Source organism: Lepisosteus platostomus, chromosome 24 (assembly GCF_059453375.1).
Source record: "Lepisosteus platostomus isolate fLepPlt1 chromosome 24, fLepPlt1.hap1, whole genome shotgun sequence".
NCBI classification, from domain to species: Eukaryota; Metazoa; Chordata; class Actinopteri; order Semionotiformes; family Lepisosteidae; genus Lepisosteus; species Lepisosteus platostomus.
The window spans coordinates 17471784-17494414 of NC_142634.1; the positions used below are offsets into that span (position 1 = coordinate 17471784).

Below are 22631 nucleotides of genomic sequence, written 5' to 3' on the forward strand. Positions count from 1 at the left end.
TGTCAAGCTCCAGTCCTCAGGTGCACCAGGTTGAGCTCCTGGTCCTTGGTTGATGTTGGGTTTTGTTCTCTGGGTGAACTTCAGTGATCATCTGTACAAATCAAACTGAACGATTTCTAACCAAAATGCCTTCAACATTGAAAGTCTTCAACTAATGAATTTGTTATGGCCTGAAGAGTCTGGGCACTGATGTGAGTCGAGGCCCAGGCTGCAGTCTCCAGTGCTGTCAAATTCACTGCACAGTCCTACAGCTGTACCTGCACAGTGCAGCTCGGCCAAAAACTGATGGTTGTTCCATGATGACCTGGTTTTGATTTTATAATTTCTTCACCACATCCCCTGCATTTCACAGAAGTATGGTGAATCCAAACCCAGTGGATTAAAAACCTCTATTCAGACACTCACGGCTGTTTCATGGTCCCCCGTTGATTAAGTCATGACCACAAGACTGAAAATCGTCTCACAACACATTGCTGGCAAGATGATACCTTGTTTTACACTGACACCAAGGACAGGCTTGTGAGGTTTATGGAACATTTAGATCATGCTGCCTCACACACTTTGCTTACATTTGTATTTTTTTTAATTTCCTGACCACATTTACAGCTGATTTTTTTTTCTACATCCATCCATCTTCTCATCACTTAATCCAACAAAGTGTCTTTGGACTGTGGGAGGAAACCCAGGAAGAACATACAAAACTCCACACAGACAGCACCTCAGGTCTGGAAGTCTCCCTCCTCATATCTTCTTCAGCAAGCAATGCTAGCTATGAAGACTACAAAAACATCTCAACTATTATAAAAGATGAAAAACAATTGACTCGTTGCAGTGGGTCTCTCAAAAAGCAATAGATTCATTTGCTAAAACCCTTTTTATTTCTTATGATATTGATATGAATCCTTTCAACAGGTGGCCCTTAAACTGGAACAGTATCTTCAGCCGCTCTATAACTTTTATAAATAATTTGATAATCAGATCTGTAAAGGTGATCCAGGCTGGACAGGCAGAGATACCTCCGCCCACTGCACAGTGCTGACTGGTAATTCGAGCCAGAGGAAGACAGACGGACAATGGAGACTTATTTCCGCTGAGGCGTGCCCACGCTGCCATGCCACACCTGACCACGGCAAGAGCAAGATTCACGATGTCGGACTCAAGAGTCAAGCAAGGGCTCCTGCAAACGAAAAATGAAGGCACTTGAAAATCACGCGGTCAAAGCGTAAGACTGCAGAGTCAGACACAGCAGTAAGAAGCTGTCAGAGCAAAGTCCGTGGAGTCACAGCTGTTCTTAGAAGGCCACTGAGGCTTGGCTTCTTTTTCAAGCACTCCAGGACACGTGGAACACATCAGGAATGCTTAATCAGCACATGGGGAAAATGCTCCAGCCTGGCCTCACTCACAATATATAAAAAAGGGAATAAATGCTGCCTGAAGCCAGTGAAAAGAGCATTTAAACATGGCCACAGAATTCACATCAACACATAGATTAAAAAAAAACTTTTTTTGTTGCTCTTCGTTACTTGTGTGGCGTAGATACCACATACATGTGTCTCAATAAAACATGCGTGCACCTGGTGTATATAAGCGTCAAGGATTTGCTTTGTGTTCCAGGACTGTTGTCAAGACAATTTCAGTGCTTCACAGTTACACCCTGGAGTTCTTGCGTTACCTTCTGCTGCAGGTCCAGTCCGCTGCTCTTGTGCCTGCGGGCCTTGGAGCAGGACAGGGTCCCAGCACAGCAGAGCGCGCCACACAGCGCCACCAGAAAAACACTCACCACCAGCAAATGATGCCAAGCAAGAGCCCTGTCCTCCTGAAATCAACAGAGCAGAAAAACTGGTTGTTCGCTGGCTGAGTCACAGCTTGTCCCAGGCAGCTGATCAAACAGTCCACCAACGTCTGATCCTAATCCCAGAAAGCAGTGGAAGCATTTGGAGTGGACTCCTGCTTGTTTTACTGAATGCTTTAGTTAAAAAAAAAGAACGATTATACTGAATTTGAAAGGCTTGTCAACCACGTTACATTTTTTCTTACACTAGGAGGAGTAGCCTGGTTCCAGGATGACAAAGTCACTTCTGTTGTCAGTGCTAGCTAACTGCGTGTGAAGTCTAACAAGAGTACCAAAGTACAAGAAGTATAACCCATAATGTTACAATTAAACCTGCACTTCGTTATATTGCAGTCTTTCAAATTACTTGTTAAAGGAAGCCATTTGGACCTGTGCAGGACTCACCTTCGACAGCATAACCGTGAGTTTGGGATCGGAGGTGAACACAGTGCTGTAGCAGCCCAGTGCATTCTGGGGCTCCTGGGAGCTCAGAGGCGAGACAACAGCTCTCACTGAAGGAAGCTCAGAGTTACTGTCCATGCCAGTCGGACACTCCTGGGGGTGACTGTTAAGTTAAACAAGAAACATCCATTTTCTGTTAAATATCAAACTGACAGATATTTCTCCCCCCACAAATAGTAAATATTCCTGGTTATTGTACTTGTCCATCTACTGACTCACCCACGTTGATCTGTTGTATAGCCAATACACTAGCATGCAAAAGGCATGTGCAGTGATACACAAAAAACATTTAGCAAAGGACACAACTAGAAACTAAAAGGTGGAACATTTAGAACTCATAAAAGGAGACACTTTTTACGCAAAGGGTAGTGGAATCTGGAACGAGTGAGGTAGCAACAATGTCAAAGCCCATACTCTCAAGAAATGGCTGGATGAGATCCTCAGGTCAATTAGGCAACAGCAGGCACATGAGCTAAATCAGCCAGAAGTTTATTCTTGCCCATCTCTAAAACATCTACTTCTCTAATCAATATCCCCTAGGGTAAGTCAATGCTTTTCACCCAGGGGGCTGGCCCCATCATCGGACTGAACCCAAGCTAATGTGCCTCTTGGGAGTCAAGGCACAGCTTGCACAATTACCATGTGGTCCTGCCCAGCCTTCTCCCAGGAGTCCAGCCCAGCCTGCAGGTAATAATCAATCCAGTGCACAGGGACCGGCAGACAGAGTCTGGATTCATGTCAGTAATTCCTACACTACAGGTTCAATCTTGCAGGTCAGGCAGAGATTTTGTTAATCCTTTTTTAATCAGATGAGACTAATTATAAACCTATCCAGGGAATCATTTAACACAATCGGAACATAAAACCCATCTGCTTTCCAAGTTTCCATTCATCTGTAGCAGCCATCATGATACGTATTTTTTGTACAGTCACCTCTTTCTAATCCTGGCTGAGATGCTGCTGAAACTTTATATGCTTTTGTACTGTAACCCTGCTTGGATTATTTGTATATATGTTGTAGATTAACAGGCATCCTGCTGTAAATATTTAAACATTTAAAGGCTTTGCTTCAGGTCCTTGGTGAATAAGATGTGACCTTTTTAATTCTGATAACATCAGTACATGACAGCATTAACGCAAAGCAAACTCATACAGTAAGGTTGCGATACAGTCACAGAATTAGTACTGCAGAAGAGATCAATCCTTAGATCTGGCAAATATACAAAAGGAATTAAAAATGAATAAAGTATGTGCAGGAAGGATGCATTTCTCTTCAGCTTTTCTAAGAGGAAGGGAAGTAAGTCAATTTCTCATTCGTATCTTTTCATCTTAATAGACGTGCATCTCTAACGTCTTCATTTACACCGGAGGAGCGTCGCTCCCTGACTGGCCGGCCACCCGCGCCGCGCTGCCAGTTTCCCAGCGGACTCACGGGGTGTCGGGCAGGAGGCGTGCCGGGGCGCTGAAGCTGATACAAGTCCGGCTGGGACCTGACTGACGCTCGGACCCGTTGCCAGCCAGCTGAGACCACGAGGGCAGGATGAACGATATATTCAGGGCCGTCTTTTCTGCAGAGCCTTCACACAGAAACACAAAATGCAAACAGTCATGACGGTGCACCTGAGACACGAAGCGCAATGCAAGCAAACCATCAGATTCACACTGGACCTTTTCACCTCACTGAAGTTTACAAAGACCGGCTCAAGAGTCTCAGACGTTTTCCAGGTTGCCGTGTCTACTTTGTGTCTGTTGTGGAAAGTACATCTTTTTTTTCCACATGTAATTCTTTACACCTAGACAAAATTCTAAAAAGGGAGACTAGAATAATCAAGTCTTTCCCAGAAAATAATTTGTTGTTCTTAAGCTACTGATCAAACGTGACTATGGTTGATAGGAGAATGTTAATATTAATTTCTTTGGGGTGATCTAAATGCTGCAGGTGATGGGGTACCAGATTTTGAACAGCACAAAAGAAATAATTACATTGTGCTCCAGTTGTGTAGAATGCTTGCTCTCATATCTTAAATATTGCAGCAACAGCTAATTATTAAGCACCAGAAATGACAGATAAACGGAAATAGGTAAGATATTATCTCTAATGCATTTTCTTGTCATTAAATGCCACAAGCAACAGAATAACAAATACAATGTTTAAGTCATGCATTTCATGTAACATAATCTACCTAGACTTGTACCAGAATCTTAGTATGTCAACAATACCATCCAAAAGCACCTGCATTTGTACTATTTGTACTAACACAGAGGCAAAGTGTATGTTTTAAAAACAGGCAATCCACAAAACTGCATGGCTCCCTCAGCCCCTGCTTTGTAATGCCAAAGACTCATGCTTCTGTGAGGTGGTTCTGGGTTGATGCGAAAGCTGCGGCTGACTGATCTCCGAATCTGAATATCTGCCAGGGATCAGGGCTGTACCTACAGTAACTGCACACTGCCATCGTGAGTTTCACACAAACAAGAACCTTCTACTAGGACGACATCAAGATTAATGATTCCTGCTCCCTTAATCGTTATTTTATTTCCGAATTGCTTTTATCTTAAGAAGCATCCACTCATGTTCCTAATAAAGAGCACTGGAACCTACAAAAGGGTGGTGACTGAGGTATATACACATCAGTGTACTCCTTCCTGTGACTTAATTACAAGTTTACTAACTTCATGCACAGTGTTGTGATTCAGAGGCCAGAAGAAACACCAATGAGAAGCAGCTGATGGAGCAGAGATGGATAATCACCCTTAAAGTCAAGCAGCTTTCCCCAGAGAGTGGCCGAGAGGTAGACAGGGTCTTGGTCCTGTCTCTGTGGGGCCCAGTCCAGCTGACCGACGATGGACAGATGGGTCAAAGTCAAGGGATCGCTGGAGGGGTTGCCTACATGCCCATCATGCGTCTCGTGTTGCACCAAAGGGGCAGAGGCGTGCGTCTCCCCAGTGACCAGAGGCGCCGTCGAGCTGTCTGTCCCGTTCTCCAGCACACAGAACCGCAGCTTTGCAAGAGAGCCCAACACCTGGTTCCAGTCCTGCAGGGGTTTCAAAAATCATACACCAGAGAAGCAGGATCACACCTCTTCCTTTTGTGGACTAAACCATTATCCAATACAGGGTCACAGAGGACTCAGAGCCTATCCCAGCAAGCAATGGGCACAAGGCAGAGGGCACCCGGGACGGGACGGCAGTCCATCTCAGAGCAGACACACAGACACGCTCAAACTCACACCAGGACCAGTTCTCCCAGAGGCCAACTGCCTTACCAGTATGTTTTTGGACTGTGGCAGGAAGCTGGAGCACCTGGGGGAAACCCATGCAAACGTGGGGAGAACAGACAACTCCATCCAGATAACACCCCAGGCCTCAAATTGAACTCGGGGCCCCAGCGCTGTCAGGCAGCAGTGCTAACCACTGCTCCCACTCAAGCCTGCAAGCGTGCAGCGATGTCAGCGAGACTCGTGCCACTCCTCCAATCGGTATCGTCTCTCCCACAAGGCAGTGCGGACCTTGTGGAACAGCCTCGCGTGAATACGCCGCTCTGACGGGTGGGCATGTCAGAGCAGCATGTCTGTAGGCCCTCATGCACTGCAGAGCTGAGGATTAAACTACAGACAGCTCCTAACTGGGAATGATATATAATATAGATGGACATTTGTTTTTCCCAAATGTAAAAAACCACAAACACACAGAACAATCAAACTTTAAAATTTTGCTTGCTATAAAGAGATGTCTTGCTCTCAACTCGTTTAATCAAAACCCTTAAACGTTAAACATATTTTTCAAAAGCACATACAGAGAAAGGTGCAAAGGGGGTAATGTGACAGATGCACGTCCTGCGTACTCATAGTACAGACCCACTGTTTCTATAGTGAGAGGGTGAGAAGCTAGAGGGGGCATTGAGCAAGGCTGACCTGGACAATGTCAGGGTTCTTGACCTCGTGTGATCGCGCGTAAGCTCCAAAGCCGATGAACGTCACAGCCAATGAGAGGAGGCAGAGGAAGAAGATGACAACTGGTGGCTGGTCCTCCATACATCTCCGGAGATTCCCAAAGGGCTGCCATGCTACCATGGCAACAGGCACAGCCACCTGTCAACAGAACACAGGCCAACAACACTGCTGTGAGATGTCCCTGAGTGGTAAAGTGCCTCTTATCCCCAATTACACCATGGAATCATCAAGGAGCAAATGTGGGTGTAGGGCAGGTTTTGGGGGGTGTATTGACTTCCACTACACAGTTGACCAGGTGTAACAACACACTGTCCCATCCTCCTTTGTTCTAGAGCTTCTTTTCTGTCCCAGGTCGAGTTACATCTGTTCGGCAACTGTGTGGTAATTAACGAGCGTCAATGTGGCGTTCAGTATTCGTTGATTGAGAGTAATCCTGCTGTTCGCACCAGGAAGGCTTGGAGGCCTTGATGAAAAGAGAAGGGAAGCAGACAAAGAGAAAAGGAACACACCAACCCTGAAAAAGACACCGGTCACTACCCGAACACTTAAATAATCACAGCTCCCCCCAGCTGTCACTCTGTCACACTCAGAATCACACACAGCCACAGCTCTCCACTCCCATCACTGGGGGTCTGCTAATTGACAGATCACGAAAATCACACAGCTGAGTACTGTATAGTTACGATCCAACTATTACGAACCTGGATAACGTGAACAACACTCTTTCAAACTTCTGAAACAGTGTTGCGTGGCGAGTAAGCAGTGTCTATACCCTTGAACCCTGTGCATACGCCGCTTAGCTTCTATGCCGTGACAGTAGACCGTTTATGTCTTTAATGTCTAATGATAGCTGAGAATACGGGAAGACCAGCAAATCTGACCACAGGCACAGGATTCCTTCTCCAAAGCCGTACCTGCTAGACCTCATGGTCGTACAGGTTTTTACACTAACGCAAGCACAGACGGCGAGAGGCGTTACCGTCACTCGTCTGCAGGGAGTAGGCACACCAGAGGGTTCAGAGGGGGCTCTACAACTAGAGGAAGAGATTTTAAACAGCGGGGCCAACAATCAATTCTGACAACCTATGGTGCTACCACGCAACTACCAAGACAGAGCATCCACCCAAAAACACACCAGTCTTTTCAGTTTAATTTACTACTTAACTGAGTTTAAGTGTACGTGCTTAAAGGTTTATCTCCTTCAATAACGCATATCGGTTTCGGATATTTTAGAGATTTATTTTATCATAGTTTCTCCTGTGTCCCTTCCTCTTGTTGCCCTTTTTTGCACTTACGGTACATCAGTGAACCAAACTGTAATGTTTACTTCGAAGTTCTTACAGGTTTCAGGAAATGGAGAGGAGAAAAGCACCGTATTTAATCTCAAAGGTAATGTTTTCCTAAAAAGAAAATATCGTGACTAAGCGTCCTCACACCCTAAAATAAACTGGAAACACGAATAACTCCGGCAGTTTCTAGCAAAGCGTACAAAATAGTATCGTTCAATCAGACTAGCTAAAACTCGTATTGCAATTGATAACAGTATAACCTCCTTGCAAAAACTTAACTTAATCTTTAAAATTAAAGGCAAAATACACAGTTATTTTTTCTACTTTAAATTCTGTGTTTCAGCAAACATAGGCCTCCAGTATCTGAAAATAAATTACCATATGTTTTGAACTCAGGCAAGATACTAACAAAACCTTCAGTCGACAAGGTGCTTTAACATAAAAAAAACTATTACCTGTCTGTGAATTCCGTAAATTCCCGTGCGTAATGTTCGGCCCGTGATCTTGAAGCGGATAAATAAAGGTGCATCCAAATTTCTTGAGCCAGAAGATCATCCATACAAGAACATGCTGTTCATGCTGAGTGAGAACTATCATGCAGTTTCACATCCCTTTCCTAAGGGCAAAGTTCTCTCATCTGCCTTCAACACTGCACAGGGAAACGCCATTATCTCTGGTAGGAAATCCAAGGAACTGTAGAGCCCGCCCTGTTTCCGCACGGAGGGATTATTATGCGACACACTGGCTTTTCACTGGGAGATCTCTGACGTGTCCGGGTTGGGGTGGTATGCAAAGCGTGGAAACAATGCTTGGAAAATGTACAATATATACAATAATTCCCAAATAAAATCATACCCAATGAATAACCTGCACAAACCACAGAATAAAGCAAACCTTCGATAAAGCAGCAATGGTCATGTCCATTGCACGCCTTCATCCGTTTCTCGAGGTTTCATAATGAACTTTGCACGGTATATTTTCTTTTAAAATTGTAGTTGTATTGAAGAGTTGGTCATATTTCGACCTCTAAAACTTATATTGCATTCTTTGAAGGGGCTATATACCATGACTAGTAGTACTGCGTGTCTTGTAAGTTGTATGTTCACTGGGAGCTGGTGTTAATAATTCTATACTTTACAGTCATTTTCGAAAATGAAGAGTCGGTTAAGCTGTTTCCAGGACGGTTTGGGACGATAGTAATCTCATTGAAATGTTATAAAGAAATTGAAGACAGTACTAGTACTAGACTGTTTAGAGATCAACAGTTTCAGGCGGAGTAACACGGCGGTTCCATGGTGTAATGGTTAGCACTCTGGACTCTGAATCCAGCGATCCGAGTTCAAATCTCGGTGGAACCTGAGCTTTTTTTTTTTGTAAACACATCTAAACCTAATTCATTCGCAGTTTAACGTGATAGATCTTCATTTAAAAATCGATATTTAAATGTTCAGTGATAAATTGCCAAGTATTCGCTTGCATTTTCTAAGTATTCTCATCAGTGAACAAGTCAGTATAGTGTAGAAATTGATTGCGCTTACGACTGTTATGCCTTGTATAGAAGTGATAAGCCTTTTTGGGTAATCTTCTAAAGTTTGCTCTTTATATATGTGTTTTAATGCATAAACAGTCATTCATCAGTATCTAACATTATCCGTATCCATCCGGCGAAAAACATGTAACTTCATGACACGCTGCACTGGATAGGCGGAATACTCCTGTGGGAAGAGCAACTTATGTCTGCGTCCGTGGAAAAGACGTTGTTCGTTTTCGTTGACTACGCGTGGTGATACATTAATATGTACATTATCCAATAACATCGTAGTCCACATCAAAAAGTGCACATTCCCTGACCGGGAATCGAACCCGGGCCGCGGCGGTGAGAGCGCCGAATCCTAACCACTAGACCACCAGGGACGCTGTAAGCAAAGCCCTGCTATTAGATATCAACAGGTGTGTGTGGGTGACTGGTTACCCCGAGTCTGGTGTGACGTGGACCCGCTTCTTACGAGATTTCTCAAGTCGGGCAGATCATGATGTCGGTGCGCCTCTCTGCGCTTTACGCCCCAGTCGCCCTGACGCAATTTCACCTGGAAACTTTGTGCGCCACATATGTCCCCCCTAAGGAGAACTTTTTATTTTGTCAGAAGTGTTTTAGAAGTCGTAAGACGAAGGGCGTTCTTCAAAGGCAAGTTGCTCTGCGTGGTAAGCATGTTGTGGACTGAACACACACGCCGCCGCGTGTATCCTAAAACACTGTGTGATAAAACACGCGTCACGTTGAAGGTGCTCCAGTGTTAAATTGTGGACTGAAGAGGCAGGTGTCGCGGTTCCATGGTGTAATGGTTAGCACTCTGGACTTTGAATCCAGCGATCCGAGTTCAAATCTCGGTGGAACCTCTGCCCCTTTTACTCTCTTCATACGAGATAAAAGCACCTTTTGCATTCTCTTAGAGCAACAGCTAAAGATAGCGGCTGTGGTGCTACTCTCACATCGTACTTGTTTCTTTCCTTTTTTTGTCGGTACCTGTGCTGTCTGCCACCGGGGGAAAACTGTCAGTCACCTCTTCAGACTGGACAATCCCTGACCTGGAATCAAACCCGGGACGTCGCTGCCTGCACTGTTGAGCGCAGAAGGAAGACAGTCGGTCACACCCCGCATGTTACTCGCCGCCGCAACCAGAAACCTCTGTGCGCATTTCATTAACAGCCGAAACCATTGAACATCATGGTGCTCTGTGTCGGACGGATCGCTTCTGCAGGGGAGGGCCGAGGTAGGTGCGCCGGCTGTTTGCGTTGTTCATGAGGACCCCGCCAGCGTCCCTGGTGGTCTAGTGGTTAGGATTCGGCGCTCTCACCGCCGCGGCCCGGGTTCGATTCCCGGTCAGGGAATGTGTATCATTTTCCCTCTTCTTCATGGATCGTACCCTACTGCAATAAGCTTTTGTATTACGTTTTTATGGATTAAAACTGATTAACAAATATAACCACCTTTTTTAAACGATACGGCACGATATTGCAAAGCTAGGGAATAGCCAGCAGCAACGTCACCCTGCAACTCACAACTGGCAACCCACTGAAGCTAAGCAGGTGTGAGCCTCGTCAGTACCTGGATGGGAGACCTCCTGGGAAAAACTAAGGTTGCTGCTGGAAGAGGTGTTAGTGGGGCCAGCAGGGGGCGCTCACCCTGTGGTCCACGTGGGTCCTAATGCCCAAGTATAGTGACGGGGACACTATACTGAAACACTATACACTACACTGTCCTTCTGATGAGATGTAAAACCGAGGTCCTGACTCTCTCTGGTCATTAAAAATCCCAGGGCGTCTCTCGAAAAGAGGAGAGGTGTAACCCCTCCTGGCCAAATTTCCCATTGGCCCTTACCAATCATGGCCTCCTAACAATCCCCCTTTATAAATTGGCTTCATCACTCTGCTCTCCTCCCCACTGAGGTGCACTATGGCTATGGTGCACATCGCATCATACAGGTGGGGCTGCACACTGGTGGTGGTGGAGGGGATCCCCATTACCTGTAAAGCGCTTTGAGTGGAGTGTCCAGAAAGCGCTCTATAAGTGTAAGCAATTAATTAACAAAGTCTGTGACTATCCTTGAGGGACATCAAGATCTGCCATCTACCTCCTCTGTGCCAAACATACCTCACTCTGGACTTTACCAACCCTACAGATGCCTAGTTGAATGAAACAAACATGAAGAGTCTTGATTTTTCCTACTGAATACAATACAATATTCCATTTTATTAAATTCCAATTCCATCAGTCGGCATCTCAAAGCACATTCATTGAATGGAACACTGAATCAAAAATGATCTTTATTTGGGGCTCATCTTTTGTGGACACTTTATTAATCACACTCAAGAAATCAAGGCACATTATTTTAGACTGCTAATTACTCTGTTTTTAACAGCGAACAATGAAATCAAGCACTATGGTATCAGATTTGTAACAAAGGGAAACAAAGCATTTCATATCGGGGCAGAGAAAGACTTCCAGCCTGGCAAGAGAGAAACTAGGCCTTCAGACCACAGCGGCGGCAGCTGGCCAGTTCATTCACAGACACAGATGGGCAGGCCTGTACATGTCTGGACAGACACAGGAGACAGACTGATCAAAGAACCATTTTAATATCTTGACAGAAGATGGTGGGAAAAATACTGCCATCCAGTGGCAGCATGTTTCCTGTGTGCAAATGTGTTTCTCTTGGCAGGTGGCAGTTAGTACCACCAAACATTTCTTCCAGAACTTCCAGTATAAGTCAAAGAAAATAGCCCCAATGCAATTTATCCCTGGCATGCCTTTGATCCAAGATTGCAATTTATTATCATTCAGCCATTTATGAGCTTAGGTTACTGGAGCAACATAGTAACACCACTCCAGATCAAACCTAAGCTGATCTGCTACTTTCAGGAATTTATTCCTAACTCTTAAAATAGGTTGGTGGATAATTACAATGATCGCAATCCTGCAATAACAGTTTAATTGTTTGTGATGATGTGACAAAGTTTTAACATGAGATTTAAAGCAACAGATATCAAAAACGTTAGTTTCCACCATGGCAACAATTACTCATAAAATAAAATTAAATTTGTGTTTTTGATGTTCATTCAAAAACGGGTATTTCTAAGAAGAAACCAGAGAGTGAGGAAGGGCGGTCAGTTTACTAAAAAGCATCTAAAAGTGAATACATATCCTTAAAAAACACCTACAAGTGAATGAATCACTTATAGATGTTTTACATAAAAACAAATCGGAGTCACACAGCCAAACATAGTCCTAATAGGACATGTAATTAAGGGTAAACTAAGAAATTCTGAAATCTCTTGTACTTTGCATTTTTTTAAACCCAGTCCCCTCCTCCCTGTTCGAGGGTGTCCAGTTGAAACACGCCACCCAGGTGTGATCCAGAGAGAGAGGAGGAGAGGGAATCCTGCTCGCTCGCTCTCTCGCTCGCCCAGAGTGAAGACGGTGCCGTCGCGGTCCTCTCAGCTCCAGCCCACTGGCACTGTGGGGAAGGCCCACAGATCGGGGTGTCCCATGTGCAGCAGCCCGCTGTAGGGAGACTTGCTCCACTGAAAGGCAGGCACCTGATCCCAGGTGGGGCCACTGGCCGCCAGCAGCTTGTAATCCCTGAACATGGCGTAGGACGTCACCTGTGGGCAGCAGGAGAGAGATCAGAGCTGTACATTCTCCACTGCTCCTAACCACAGGGGTGTGGGATCAAGACTCCCCGACTTGTCTAGCTGACGACATTGGGACGGTACGGTCCGCCAGGACAGCCACGCCAACAGAAACCACCCACGGCCATTCTGGTCATGCACACCAGAAGTACCTCTCTGCAGACGTAGTGAACTTGGACACCATGATCCAAAAGCCACTTAGAGTCTAATTAGTATCTAGATAGTAGAAGCTGGTGTGCTGAAAGTACTTGGAACAGCCAATCACAGGATTCTCATGCAAATCTGTTGAGGGCCATTTGGGAACATCTGGAGTCCGAGGAGAATAAGAGGGAAGTAAGCAATAAAAGATGTATCTCACGTCTTGTACAGCATTCCCCATAATTGCAGCAACGGTACCATTAAACGGTGTCATTAAAAATACTAACTACTAATACCAGCACTATTTCTGAAAGAGTTAACTGTTGCAACAAATATATGACTATTCAGTCACTGAACCACACTCAATCTCCCTATAAGGGAAAAAATCTCAAAATCCCCATCTACTGAGACTTCAAGGCACCTAACCCTTGCAGATACCCAGGTCTTACTGGCTAATATATTTACAGCTTGTTGTGCTTGAATTATCGCTTTATGTTATATAAAAAATAAAATGTCATGCAATTATAATCTGCTTGTTTCTCAAATTTAATAAATATAACACATTGATCATAATTCAAAATGTGCTTTTTATGGTAGGACGACCAGAGGCATCGTTTACGCCAAAAATACCGATCGTGCTGCCCATGTGGTCCTTCTCTCACCGGTTGACTAAAACGACCCTGTTCTAGTCACCCAGACGCGTGCACCCCATTGAGGGTCACGCCGAGGACAAGCCACCCTTCCTACGGCGTTCGGCCATCTCGTGTGCTCGGTGTGTCTCGGCTCGTACCCCGGAGGCCGCGAAGAAGGTTCGAGACTCGCCTTCATGTCGGTGCTGCCGTGAGGCCTCTGCCTCAGGGCCCCGAAGGGATACGTGCCGTTGGCGGGGTTGAGGTCCGACCGGGCGGAGATGGCATTCTCTCCATTGCTGGGGGGGTCACAGGCCTGGCACTGAGACAGGGGATCCTCCTCGAAGTTATTATACCTGGGAAGGCAGCAGGAAGAACAGAGCCCTTCTTCAACCGGCAACGCTTGCTCACGCCAGAACCCCACGAGACGCGTTAGAGTTACCATGGCAACAAACACCCCCTCGTCTAGCGCGGTCAGTACACACCCCGGGAAAGACCTATTCCAGCCGCATTACTCCCGTCATTCACCACTGGACTTCGAAGGTCACAGTGGCGCTCCTCTGCGTTTTCTTTGCTTATGTTCTAGTTGTCCCCTGGTTCTTGACTTCGCTATGTTTTGACTTTGCATAGCTGTGTCCCCTGGGCATTCTTCTGTCTGCCTCCGGCTATGAACTTCTGTTTTGTTGGTCTGTCCTCTGTCCTGTCAGCTTCACCTGCGCCCGGGCTCACTTGACACGCAAGGGTTTTCATTAAGCTTTACCGAGCATCGCCATCATAAGAAAGCTTAGCAGTTTCTCTTTTATTTAACCTTCCTGCCATTTCATTCATTTGGAGTCAATATGCTTTCTCAGTTGAGCTCAAGACTTTATTGAGGAACTGCTTTACCTGTTTTGCAAGCTCAGTTTCTCCTTTTGTTGTTGCTGGTGCTTCAGCAAAAACAGAAGGTCACTTGATGGATTACTCATCCCTCCCTCTTTAGGCTTAAGCGTCATTTACACTAAAAGGGCCTGTTATGTTGTACTATGCAATTAATTTTCATCTGTGTATCACTTCTACAACACAAAATAGCGCAGGGCCGTGTTCTGCGCTTCAGAACGAGGCAACAAGACTTCTGGCGATGTAATGCAGCCTTACTACAGTGTAAACAAGCAGGCTTGTGAATACAGCCGGGGCGGCGCGGTGGCTCTGTGGCTCAGGATCTGCGCCTGTGGCTGGAAGGTTGTCGGGTCGAATCCCCAGCTGGCAGAGGAATCCTACTCCAGTGGGCCCCTGAGCAAGGCCCTGAACCCCAACTGCTCCACGGGTGCCATATAAATGGCTGACCCTGCGCTCTGACCCCCAGCTTCTCTCCCTGTCTGTGTGTCTCATAGAGAGCAAGCTGGGGTATGTGAAAAGAAATTCCTAATGCAAGAAATTGTATATGGCCAATAAAGTGATCTAGTCTTATATGCAATAGAAATATTGCTCTCGACTTCGAGACGGTTTTGCCAACAAAGACGACTTGTTAACTCTACGTGCAGATTATGCAGGAACATTTCTCCAATGAAGTGTCTGCTGCACAACCTGTATTCACTCGTACATCACATGACATCAGTGATTACAGAAACTAGTGAGCAGGAAGGGCAACATCACATCACAATTAGTGCAAACTTGAATGCGAGTTTGTAACAACATAGCAATTTACAGAACTTCCACCAAGTTAACGACTTTGTGCTTAATTTGAAAAATTAAATTAAATTTTTTCTACAACATCAATTAATTCATTGTTACCGAGACTTAATAACTGAGAAACTGGGGCTGCAGTTCCCCTTTAATAATAAAAGCATGGATCACCCATGTTTTTTGTTTGTAAAGGAAACTCTTTCTGGGTCACTCTTAATTCTAAAGGTTCCAATATGAACCTGTAATCTGATCCTGTTCAGTCTGGCACCTCCAGCACACACACACACACCTCATGAGGCGAATCATGGAGTCCATGTCGACCACAAGGCTGTGGTTCCGCTGGAAGATCTGAGCCCGCGGGTTCTTGTCAAAGGAGAACCAGTCTCCATACTTCTGGACCAGAGCTGGGCAGCCACTGGCATTGAACACCTTCTCAAAGTAGCTGCAGAACACAAAATGGATATCGATTTCCTTTAAAAAAAAAAGTCTGATAATAACAAGGTAATTACAAGGATAATTCCTCTAAATACCAGAGAGAAAAAACATCAGAGTTCCATGCAATGGTCCACAACGTGCTTGGAAATTGAAAAGGGTTCCTCAGACTGGAACTGCCCAGAATGAAGCTTTGCTCATGGTGTCGTCTCACTGAGCCATAAAGCAGACATGTTTATTTTATGTAGAGTGTCAGCCCTCCATTTCTGCAAGACGTTACTTTAATTCCTGCATATTGCGGGGTACTTACGGGATGTTATAGCTGGCCCAGTAACTCTTCTGGAGTAACTCTTTGGTTTTGTCCTCAGTCACAATCAGACCTCTGCAGAAACATAAAAGATGAGCAGTAAGAATTGCACCCTGGGAAACCACAGAGAGCCTACTTGAGAATCCATTACACCCTGATGACCAGTCAGTTTTTTTGCAAACATTTTCATTCATTTTAACCACAGTGCTTTCACTACATGACTGCAACTTAAAAGGAACTAAAGCTCTTATTTTAGACCATGGAAACACTTACGGAATCTGCTCCAGAACCGTTAAGAGATTCTCTTCGTCCGTTTTCCCAGGGATGAAGCGACTGTAATCTACAATCATCCACTGGTTATTGTACCTGTGTAAAGAACGGGAACATGGGCACAGGACAGAACTGGATTTTACAAATTGATTCTGTGACACTCATCACTAATCTCTTGCATCTGGCAGCTGCAGAAAAATATGGCAACGGATATCTGGGATATTTTATTCTCTTCAGTGGAAGAGTAAATCATAAAGTGGGGCGATTCAAGATGAGTTACAACACAGGGTGACATTAGCATCACCCGATTCAAGACAAAATATACTTGTAACCATCCTGAAACCGAACGCTGGGAAATACATCATTCAACCCAAATTAAAACAAGCGTGGACCCTCATGCAATTCTCACACAAGAAATAAATATACTGATGCGTTTCCTATAGATATGCGCACCGTGGCCCAATTGTGAAATCACAAAGAACTCTTGGAGAGAACGTTTGTTTGTATACAGGCCCTGTACTCGTTTACCTGTGAGTGTTTACCTCTATACTGCGAAACGTGCGCTGAGCCAACACACAAGTAAAAGGCGGGGATAGAAGGAGAGCACAGAGAGCCCGCTGTGCTCCTCCGAGTGCAGGTTTTCTGAAAGGCTTTCTTACGTCCCACTGTTGAACTTGCTGAAGACCGCAGCCCAGTGCGAGCCATTCCTCGCCAGCCGATTGGCCACCATATTGCGCAGCCACTCCATCACCGCCCCCTCGGGCGACACGTACTTCCACAGGGCGGGGTTACTGTTGCCAATGGTCGTCTCCATGGCGACCTGACGGGGACAGACAGAGAACAGAAGCTCACTGGCCAGCTCTGCTGTCACCGGTCGGACAGCCTCCTGAATTATGCCTCGACTGTTTCAGCGATTAAGACGCTAGAAACATGTTCGGCACGGTGGTGGAGTGGTTGGCATTGCTGCCTCACGCAGCTGGGGCCCTGGGCTCCTTCCCTGGGGCTCAATCTGCTGGGAGCTTCCGTGTTCTCCCCCTGTTCAGGTGGGTTTCCTCCAGGTGCTCCGGTTTCCTCCCACGCTCCAAGAACTGTGGCTTCTGGGAAAGCGGTCACTGGTGTCGGCGTGCGCCCCGGGATAGACTGGTGTCCCTTTCAGGCTGCAGCCTGGGACAGACCCCAGCTCCCCCGCGACGCTGGAGTGGAAGAAGCGGACGCTAGCGACACTACACACAGTACTAGTAACCACGGAGAAGATGGCAACAGCGTATGGCAACATCCACAGACCACATGCTACAGACAGCTCGCACCCAGTCTCCTCCTCCACCCAGGGACTCACCAGTCCACTGCTCAGAATGTAGAAGTCATCTCCAGAAAAGATGGAGCCAGGATAAGAGGAGAACGCTTGTGTCCCGCCAGGAATAGGATCTTCAGCTGGACAAAAAAGAAGACATCTTGTCAGAGAAAATTGCATATTTCTGAAAACAAAATGCTTATTGGGTGGTCCCCCCCCCCCAAACTGTGACTTGGATTAAGATTTCTAATGTCACATTATTACAAAAAAAAAAGTTAGTTTCCTTTTACAGTCATAAACATTTAAGCATTCCAAGTAAACGCATGCAATCTTGGAAAACGCCAAATATTCAACCTCTTGATACAGACCCGACTTCGCACACATCTGAAAATGGCCCGGTATGATTAAGCTGAATTGTGTGGCAGTACTAATCAGGAAAAATACTCGTTTTGTATTTCTAGTTGGTGCTAATTAGATTTGGTAAGTTCGGGCTGAGAGAGGAGTCACCGCCATCGTGGCTGGGTTTAGGTGCGACGGTGTTTAAGCGCCTGTGTGACAGGATCTAGTGTTCACCACCGCACACACTAAATAAAGGAGTTGTTTTCACAGCGGCGCAGTGTTCATCCTCGCAGCACTGGGGCCCTGGGCTCACTTCCAGGCCTGAGGTGAGGGTGCCGTCTGCGTGGAGGTCGTCTGTTCGTGTGGGTTTCCTCCCACAGTCCAGAGATGTGCTAGAAGGTTAATTAATGGCCGTGGTGCGAGTGTGAGTGAGCGTCAGCCGTGCATTAGGGCTCAGGATGCACCACGCTTTGCACCCATTGCTTGCCAGGACAGACTGCGGCTCCCCTGCAGCCCGAACTGAAAGAGGTGATTTGGAATCGGACGGAGAGATGGACAGATCACCATCACCCCAGTGGCGGCACCTTGTGGGGACTTCCTGAAGGCAAAGGAGTACTTCTTCATGATCCTCAGCATGGACTGGTAGTTGTTCCAGGTGACGTGGGAGACTAGCAGCTCTTTGTTGCCTGGAAGGAGCTTGATGAGGGCGGAACACGATCCAGAGCCCAGTGTTCTCGATAGGCTGCTTTTGTTAAGGGCTGCCTCTAAGTCTTCCAGGTCTCCGCCCATCTGAAAAAGTCTGTCCAAGCAGGGGACGCCATTACACTGCAGACCCAGACTAACACTGGGGTATTAAACCACCGTGGGTAACGTTTAAAAAAAAAAAAAAAAGAGAATATTACATGCACAGTCAGCTGCCAAATTTAAATTTATTTTCCTTATCCATCAGTTCCTGCAGAGCTCGAACTCTGAGCTCCTAAATCAGATTTCTGCATTTCAGGACAGACAGCACTAAGTAAAGCTACGTTATAATACTGTATGAAAGGGATACTTTCATATAGCATTGTGCCTTGTAATGTAATGTGCCTTAGAAATTATATACCTCAAAAAGAAAAAGAAAAAGGCCAGGTCAGAATTTGTGTATGCAGGCACAGTTATAAAAACATGATACAGGAAACAGACTTGATATTAACAAGCACAGCTCCTCGTTATTCATCTGAAACGTAGCAGCTGGCTCGCCCCATCATGCATTAGAGGTGGTTTCGTTAAAAGACCGATAAATCAGGCTCACTGAGACCTTGCTGCTCTCCTCAGCACAGTGCAGCATGAGCCCTGGCATAATGACCGCGGAGCACAGTGGCGCCTCTCTCGCCAGCCACGCTGGCCGCAGGGAGCTCACTCACAAGAAGCCGAAGGGGTTGACTGAGAACTGGCCACTGGGAAAGGCCACCTGGTCGTTGTAGCTGTCCTCTAGGCCTCTCAGCTGCAGCAAAGCCAGACGTATCTGACGGAGAGACCAGAACAGACCAGTTCAGGCCACAGCTGAACTGAACACAACCAGACAATTCCCCCCCTTCTAACCTCTTTATTCAACCTGGGGTCATGGGGGAGGCAGAGCCTCAATGTAAGAAGTTCTCTAAATGTGCACAATCAGGAATCCGAATCCTGTTCCAGACCTCCACACTCAAGCGCATTCTTGTTAACAGTGCAACTTCATCAATAAACCACTGTTCCATCGCCTGCACGGCAGGTTTTACACAAAACAATGCCCACACTATACACAGAATGACATTTTTATGGTTTCACAAGCATAGTTCTACAACTTTGCTTTTTTAAAATAGGAAGAGAAAATTAACTATCAATCATATTCAGGTACTAGTCTCTGGTCTCAAAATGAAGTTCCATTTCCCCAAGACAGTGGTACTTTGCACTTCTCTTTTAGAGCTTGAGGCAGGTTTTGCTGACAAATGTTTTTTTTTCTTTTCTGCTGCAGAGTCAGAGCCTTGTGATGAGCTCTTGTGGCCAACAACAGCTGAGATACACCACCACAAGATACAGGACAGGGTCAGTATTTTTCAACCCCCTCAGCAACTATCAAAGGCTAATCTTCAGAACCCTTCAGTATAAATCTATATATCCAGATAAGGCACTCAGGCATCAAGCACTTCCTTCACTGAACACGACTTGAAATGCAAAACATTCTCTTAGTGTTGCAACCCTGCGGTCAGAGTCACACACAACAAGCACTCCTGGAAACAGAGGTCTGATTCCCCACAGGGAGCAAGGACTATCCACAACACGGGACATCCTTTCTGAGAACAGGGACCCCTTCATCTTTCCACCCCACATTTCAAGATAATTTGCACAAATTTCTCAAAGTTGTCTTTGCACTCATGTGTAAAACAAAATGCATTGTTTTGATGCGTTTTCAAACAAAAACAATAAGTTTGAAATATGCAACCCCTTTAAGTTTTTCTACTGTGCTTTGCACCAGATGAATGTGTCCATATGTCCCTGCACTCAAGCAGAATGAGATGAAGCCTAGTACGGGACAAAAAAAATCCTTCACAAAACCCCTTTCTACCAAGACACCTACTCATTTGAAAGCCAAGCTCTGGGAAGTCTGTGCACTTACTGAAGCACTTCCAGCTACCCAAAACATCTGAAACCGCCCACCTCTTCCCCCCAGTACCTGATGCCAGTACTCGGGGTCGTCTGCTTGCTCCATCTGCTGCTCCATCCACTGCAGATTGCGGATGATGTAATCCTTCAGCCTCTTGCAGTATCCACTCTCGTACTTGAAGGGGCCACAGTAGCCCACCATAGTGTTCATCCAGTGCTCATACAGCAGCTACAGGAGGTGAAAATGACAGGCTTAGCATGGCTGTCTTCGCCCTCTTCCACAAGGAACGGTGGGTCAGAGACACAACCAGGACATTCTTTTCCAAACGCATATCTCCCTTTCAATCGGCAGCAATGCGTTTATTGTGATCTTCTTGGCATTGATTCTATGCTGGATGACTATGATTCTATTACTAGAAATAAACAATCTTAAACATTTGTAGTCTGCAGACAATGCACACACACACTCATCCATTTCATGCTGAAATAACGGATGTCAGGTGTTTACCAGTTCATCAAGTGAGAAAAGTGACAAAGGGGGACAGGACACCAGTTCTTTGGGGGCTAAAATGGGCAGCTGGAGACGTGAAATGAAGGCTCGGGGGCACCCAGCCGGCCTCACCCACCGGCTTGGTGTCTCCTTGCAACTAAAATAAAGCACATAAAACCGGGCAGCTCTGTCTTTCCATTTTTTTATTTTGTAAGCCTCCTTGCTTTTTTTTAGTCATGTGTCTCAAAGTTCCTTCTGAAGCAATACGTTTCAAGGTTCGAGCATGCAAGAGAAGAATCAATTAATCATTGCAAAGCACAGCCAAACAAAACCAGAGACAGCACTCAAACTAGAAGACATGTTTGATCATGGTACACAGTAAATTGTTTTCCTTACTCCAAGAATCTAATTTAGGACTGCAATGTCCGTGCGCATTCCCAGATCCTACACTATCCTGACTCCAGGTGTCAGCCAGCGTGCGGACACACTTGCCTGTGAGGTGACAGCAGCCTCCACTGCCCCAGCTGCGTAAGCCTGGAGACTGTCGTTGTACCGCCCACTAGTGGTAACTTCCAGATATGACCACCTGCAAGGACAATCAGTGAATCAAAACAGTAAATCACAGTTCCACACACATCCTGTACGTGGGTGTGCTCCTGTCGCAGAGTGACAGATCAAACAGCAGCGTCACCACGACTTTATTAAATTGGGATATCCCACGTCTTCTTTAAACCGATTCTCTGTGCTGTCTGCTATCACACCTAAAGTACATTTTTATTTAAATTCCGAAACAAGTTTTGGTTCTCTGGATGGTAACCAAAAAAAAGAGCAGCCAGCACAGCAGTTCTAAGGAACTGTAATTTGACTCTGCAAACCACAAACACCGAGCAAATTCAGTAACACTTCCAAGTCCACAAAAGGGAGAAAATATTTTAACTGCATTACATTAAAGCTAAAGAAGTAACACTGTACCAAACAAATGTGAACACCTTACCCTGTCTGCTTTATTTCATCGGTAAAATTAGCCCAGGCTACAAAGTCTGGTCGAAAACCATTTGCTAGCGTCAGTTTTCCAGTCTGTCTGTCTAGAAACGCCGAGCAGACCTCTGCCCGAGTCGACCCGAACCAAGACAAGATCGTTAAAATCAGGAATACCGCAACGCAGCCAGACATTGCCGAGGGATTCCAGCAGCTCCGACCCGCTCCAGACACGAAAGCCATCTTTGACCGCTGCAGGTCATATGACACGCAGACGCCACACGCCCCTCCCTCCGGCCACCGGCCCCTCCCCGCCCCGCCCCGCCCCGCACAAGCCCCACCCATTTTGCCTCGCAAGGACTTCTGGTACATGTAGTATATTATGAAATCCAAGGCTTTGAAACAGTTGATACCTATTCAATGCAACAAAGCGTCTGTAAAATATCTGCACATAGATAAGGATAGAAAAATACAAGTACCAGTACATTAGTTCAGGTACACTAGTTCTTCACACCTGAAGAAGGCTCCACGGCCGAAATGTTTTGTTTTCTTTCTTCTTTTTTCAGCATGGAATTATAATAATTGCTTACACTTATATAGTGCTTTTCTGGACACTCTACTCAAAGCACTTTACAGGTAATGGGGATCCCCTCCACCACCACCAATGTGCAGCCCCACCTGGATGATGCTCCAGTCCTCTCCCCACACACCAGCTCTCAGTGGGGAAGAGAGCCAATTCATAGAGGGG

At 45.9% G+C, this 22631-nt stretch overlaps 2 protein-coding genes and 4 non-coding genes across 7 annotated transcripts; 3 read left to right on the forward strand and 3 right to left on the reverse strand.

Annotated features, from left to right (window-relative positions):
- Nucleotides 1-560: 560 nt before the first annotated feature.
- LOC148641812 (transmembrane protein 248) lies at nt 561-8243 on the reverse strand. 2 transcript variants are annotated; one of them, XM_088618445.1, is made up of 8 exons: nt 7991-8243; nt 7226-7280; nt 6208-6384; nt 5046-5328; nt 3726-3870; nt 2237-2396; nt 1673-1816; nt 561-1177 (listed from the first exon to the last, which is right to left on the reverse strand). In XM_088618445.1, the coding sequence occupies exons 1-8, from the start codon at nt 8092-8094 to the stop codon at nt 1157-1159; spliced, it is 1089 nt and encodes a 362-aa protein (XP_088474571.1). In that variant the 5' UTR covers nt 8095-8243; the 3' UTR covers nt 561-1156. The 2 variants fall into 2 exon arrangements, with proteins under 2 accessions (XP_088474571.1, XP_088474570.1); XM_088618444.1 differs by lacking the exon at nt 7226-7280 and having other exon boundaries at nt 7991-8237.
- Nucleotides 8244-8821: 578 nt separating this feature from the next.
- Nucleotides 8822-8893, forward strand: trnaq-cug (transfer RNA glutamine (anticodon CUG)). The gene has a single exon. It is a non-coding gene; the product is annotated as a tRNA-Gln (tRNA).
- Nucleotides 8894-9377: 484 nt separating this feature from the next.
- On the reverse strand, nt 9378-9449 carry trnae-cuc (transfer RNA glutamic acid (anticodon CUC)). Its single transcript has one exon. It is a non-coding gene; the product is annotated as a tRNA-Glu (tRNA).
- Nucleotides 9450-9860: 411 nt separating this feature from the next.
- On the forward strand, nt 9861-9932 carry trnaq-uug (transfer RNA glutamine (anticodon UUG)). The gene has a single exon. It is a non-coding gene; the product is annotated as a tRNA-Gln (tRNA).
- A 420-nt stretch (nt 9933-10352) lies between these two features.
- trnae-cuc (transfer RNA glutamic acid (anticodon CUC)) lies at nt 10353-10424 on the forward strand. The gene has a single exon. It is a non-coding gene; the product is annotated as a tRNA-Glu (tRNA).
- Nucleotides 10425-11347: 923 nt separating this feature from the next.
- On the reverse strand, nt 11348-22158 carry plbd2 (phospholipase B domain containing 2). Its single transcript, XM_088618437.1, has 12 exons — nt 21900-22158; nt 21398-21491; nt 20486-20644; nt 19197-19297; nt 18378-18592; nt 17500-17594; nt 16823-16983; nt 16167-16259; nt 15897-15968; nt 15444-15596; nt 13686-13848; nt 11348-12698 (listed from the first exon to the last, which is right to left on the reverse strand). The coding sequence occupies exons 1-12, from the start codon at nt 22124-22126 to the stop codon at nt 12531-12533; spliced, it is 1701 nt and encodes a 566-aa protein (XP_088474563.1). The 5' UTR covers nt 22127-22158; the 3' UTR covers nt 11348-12530.
- Nucleotides 22159-22631: the final 473 nt, after the last annotated feature.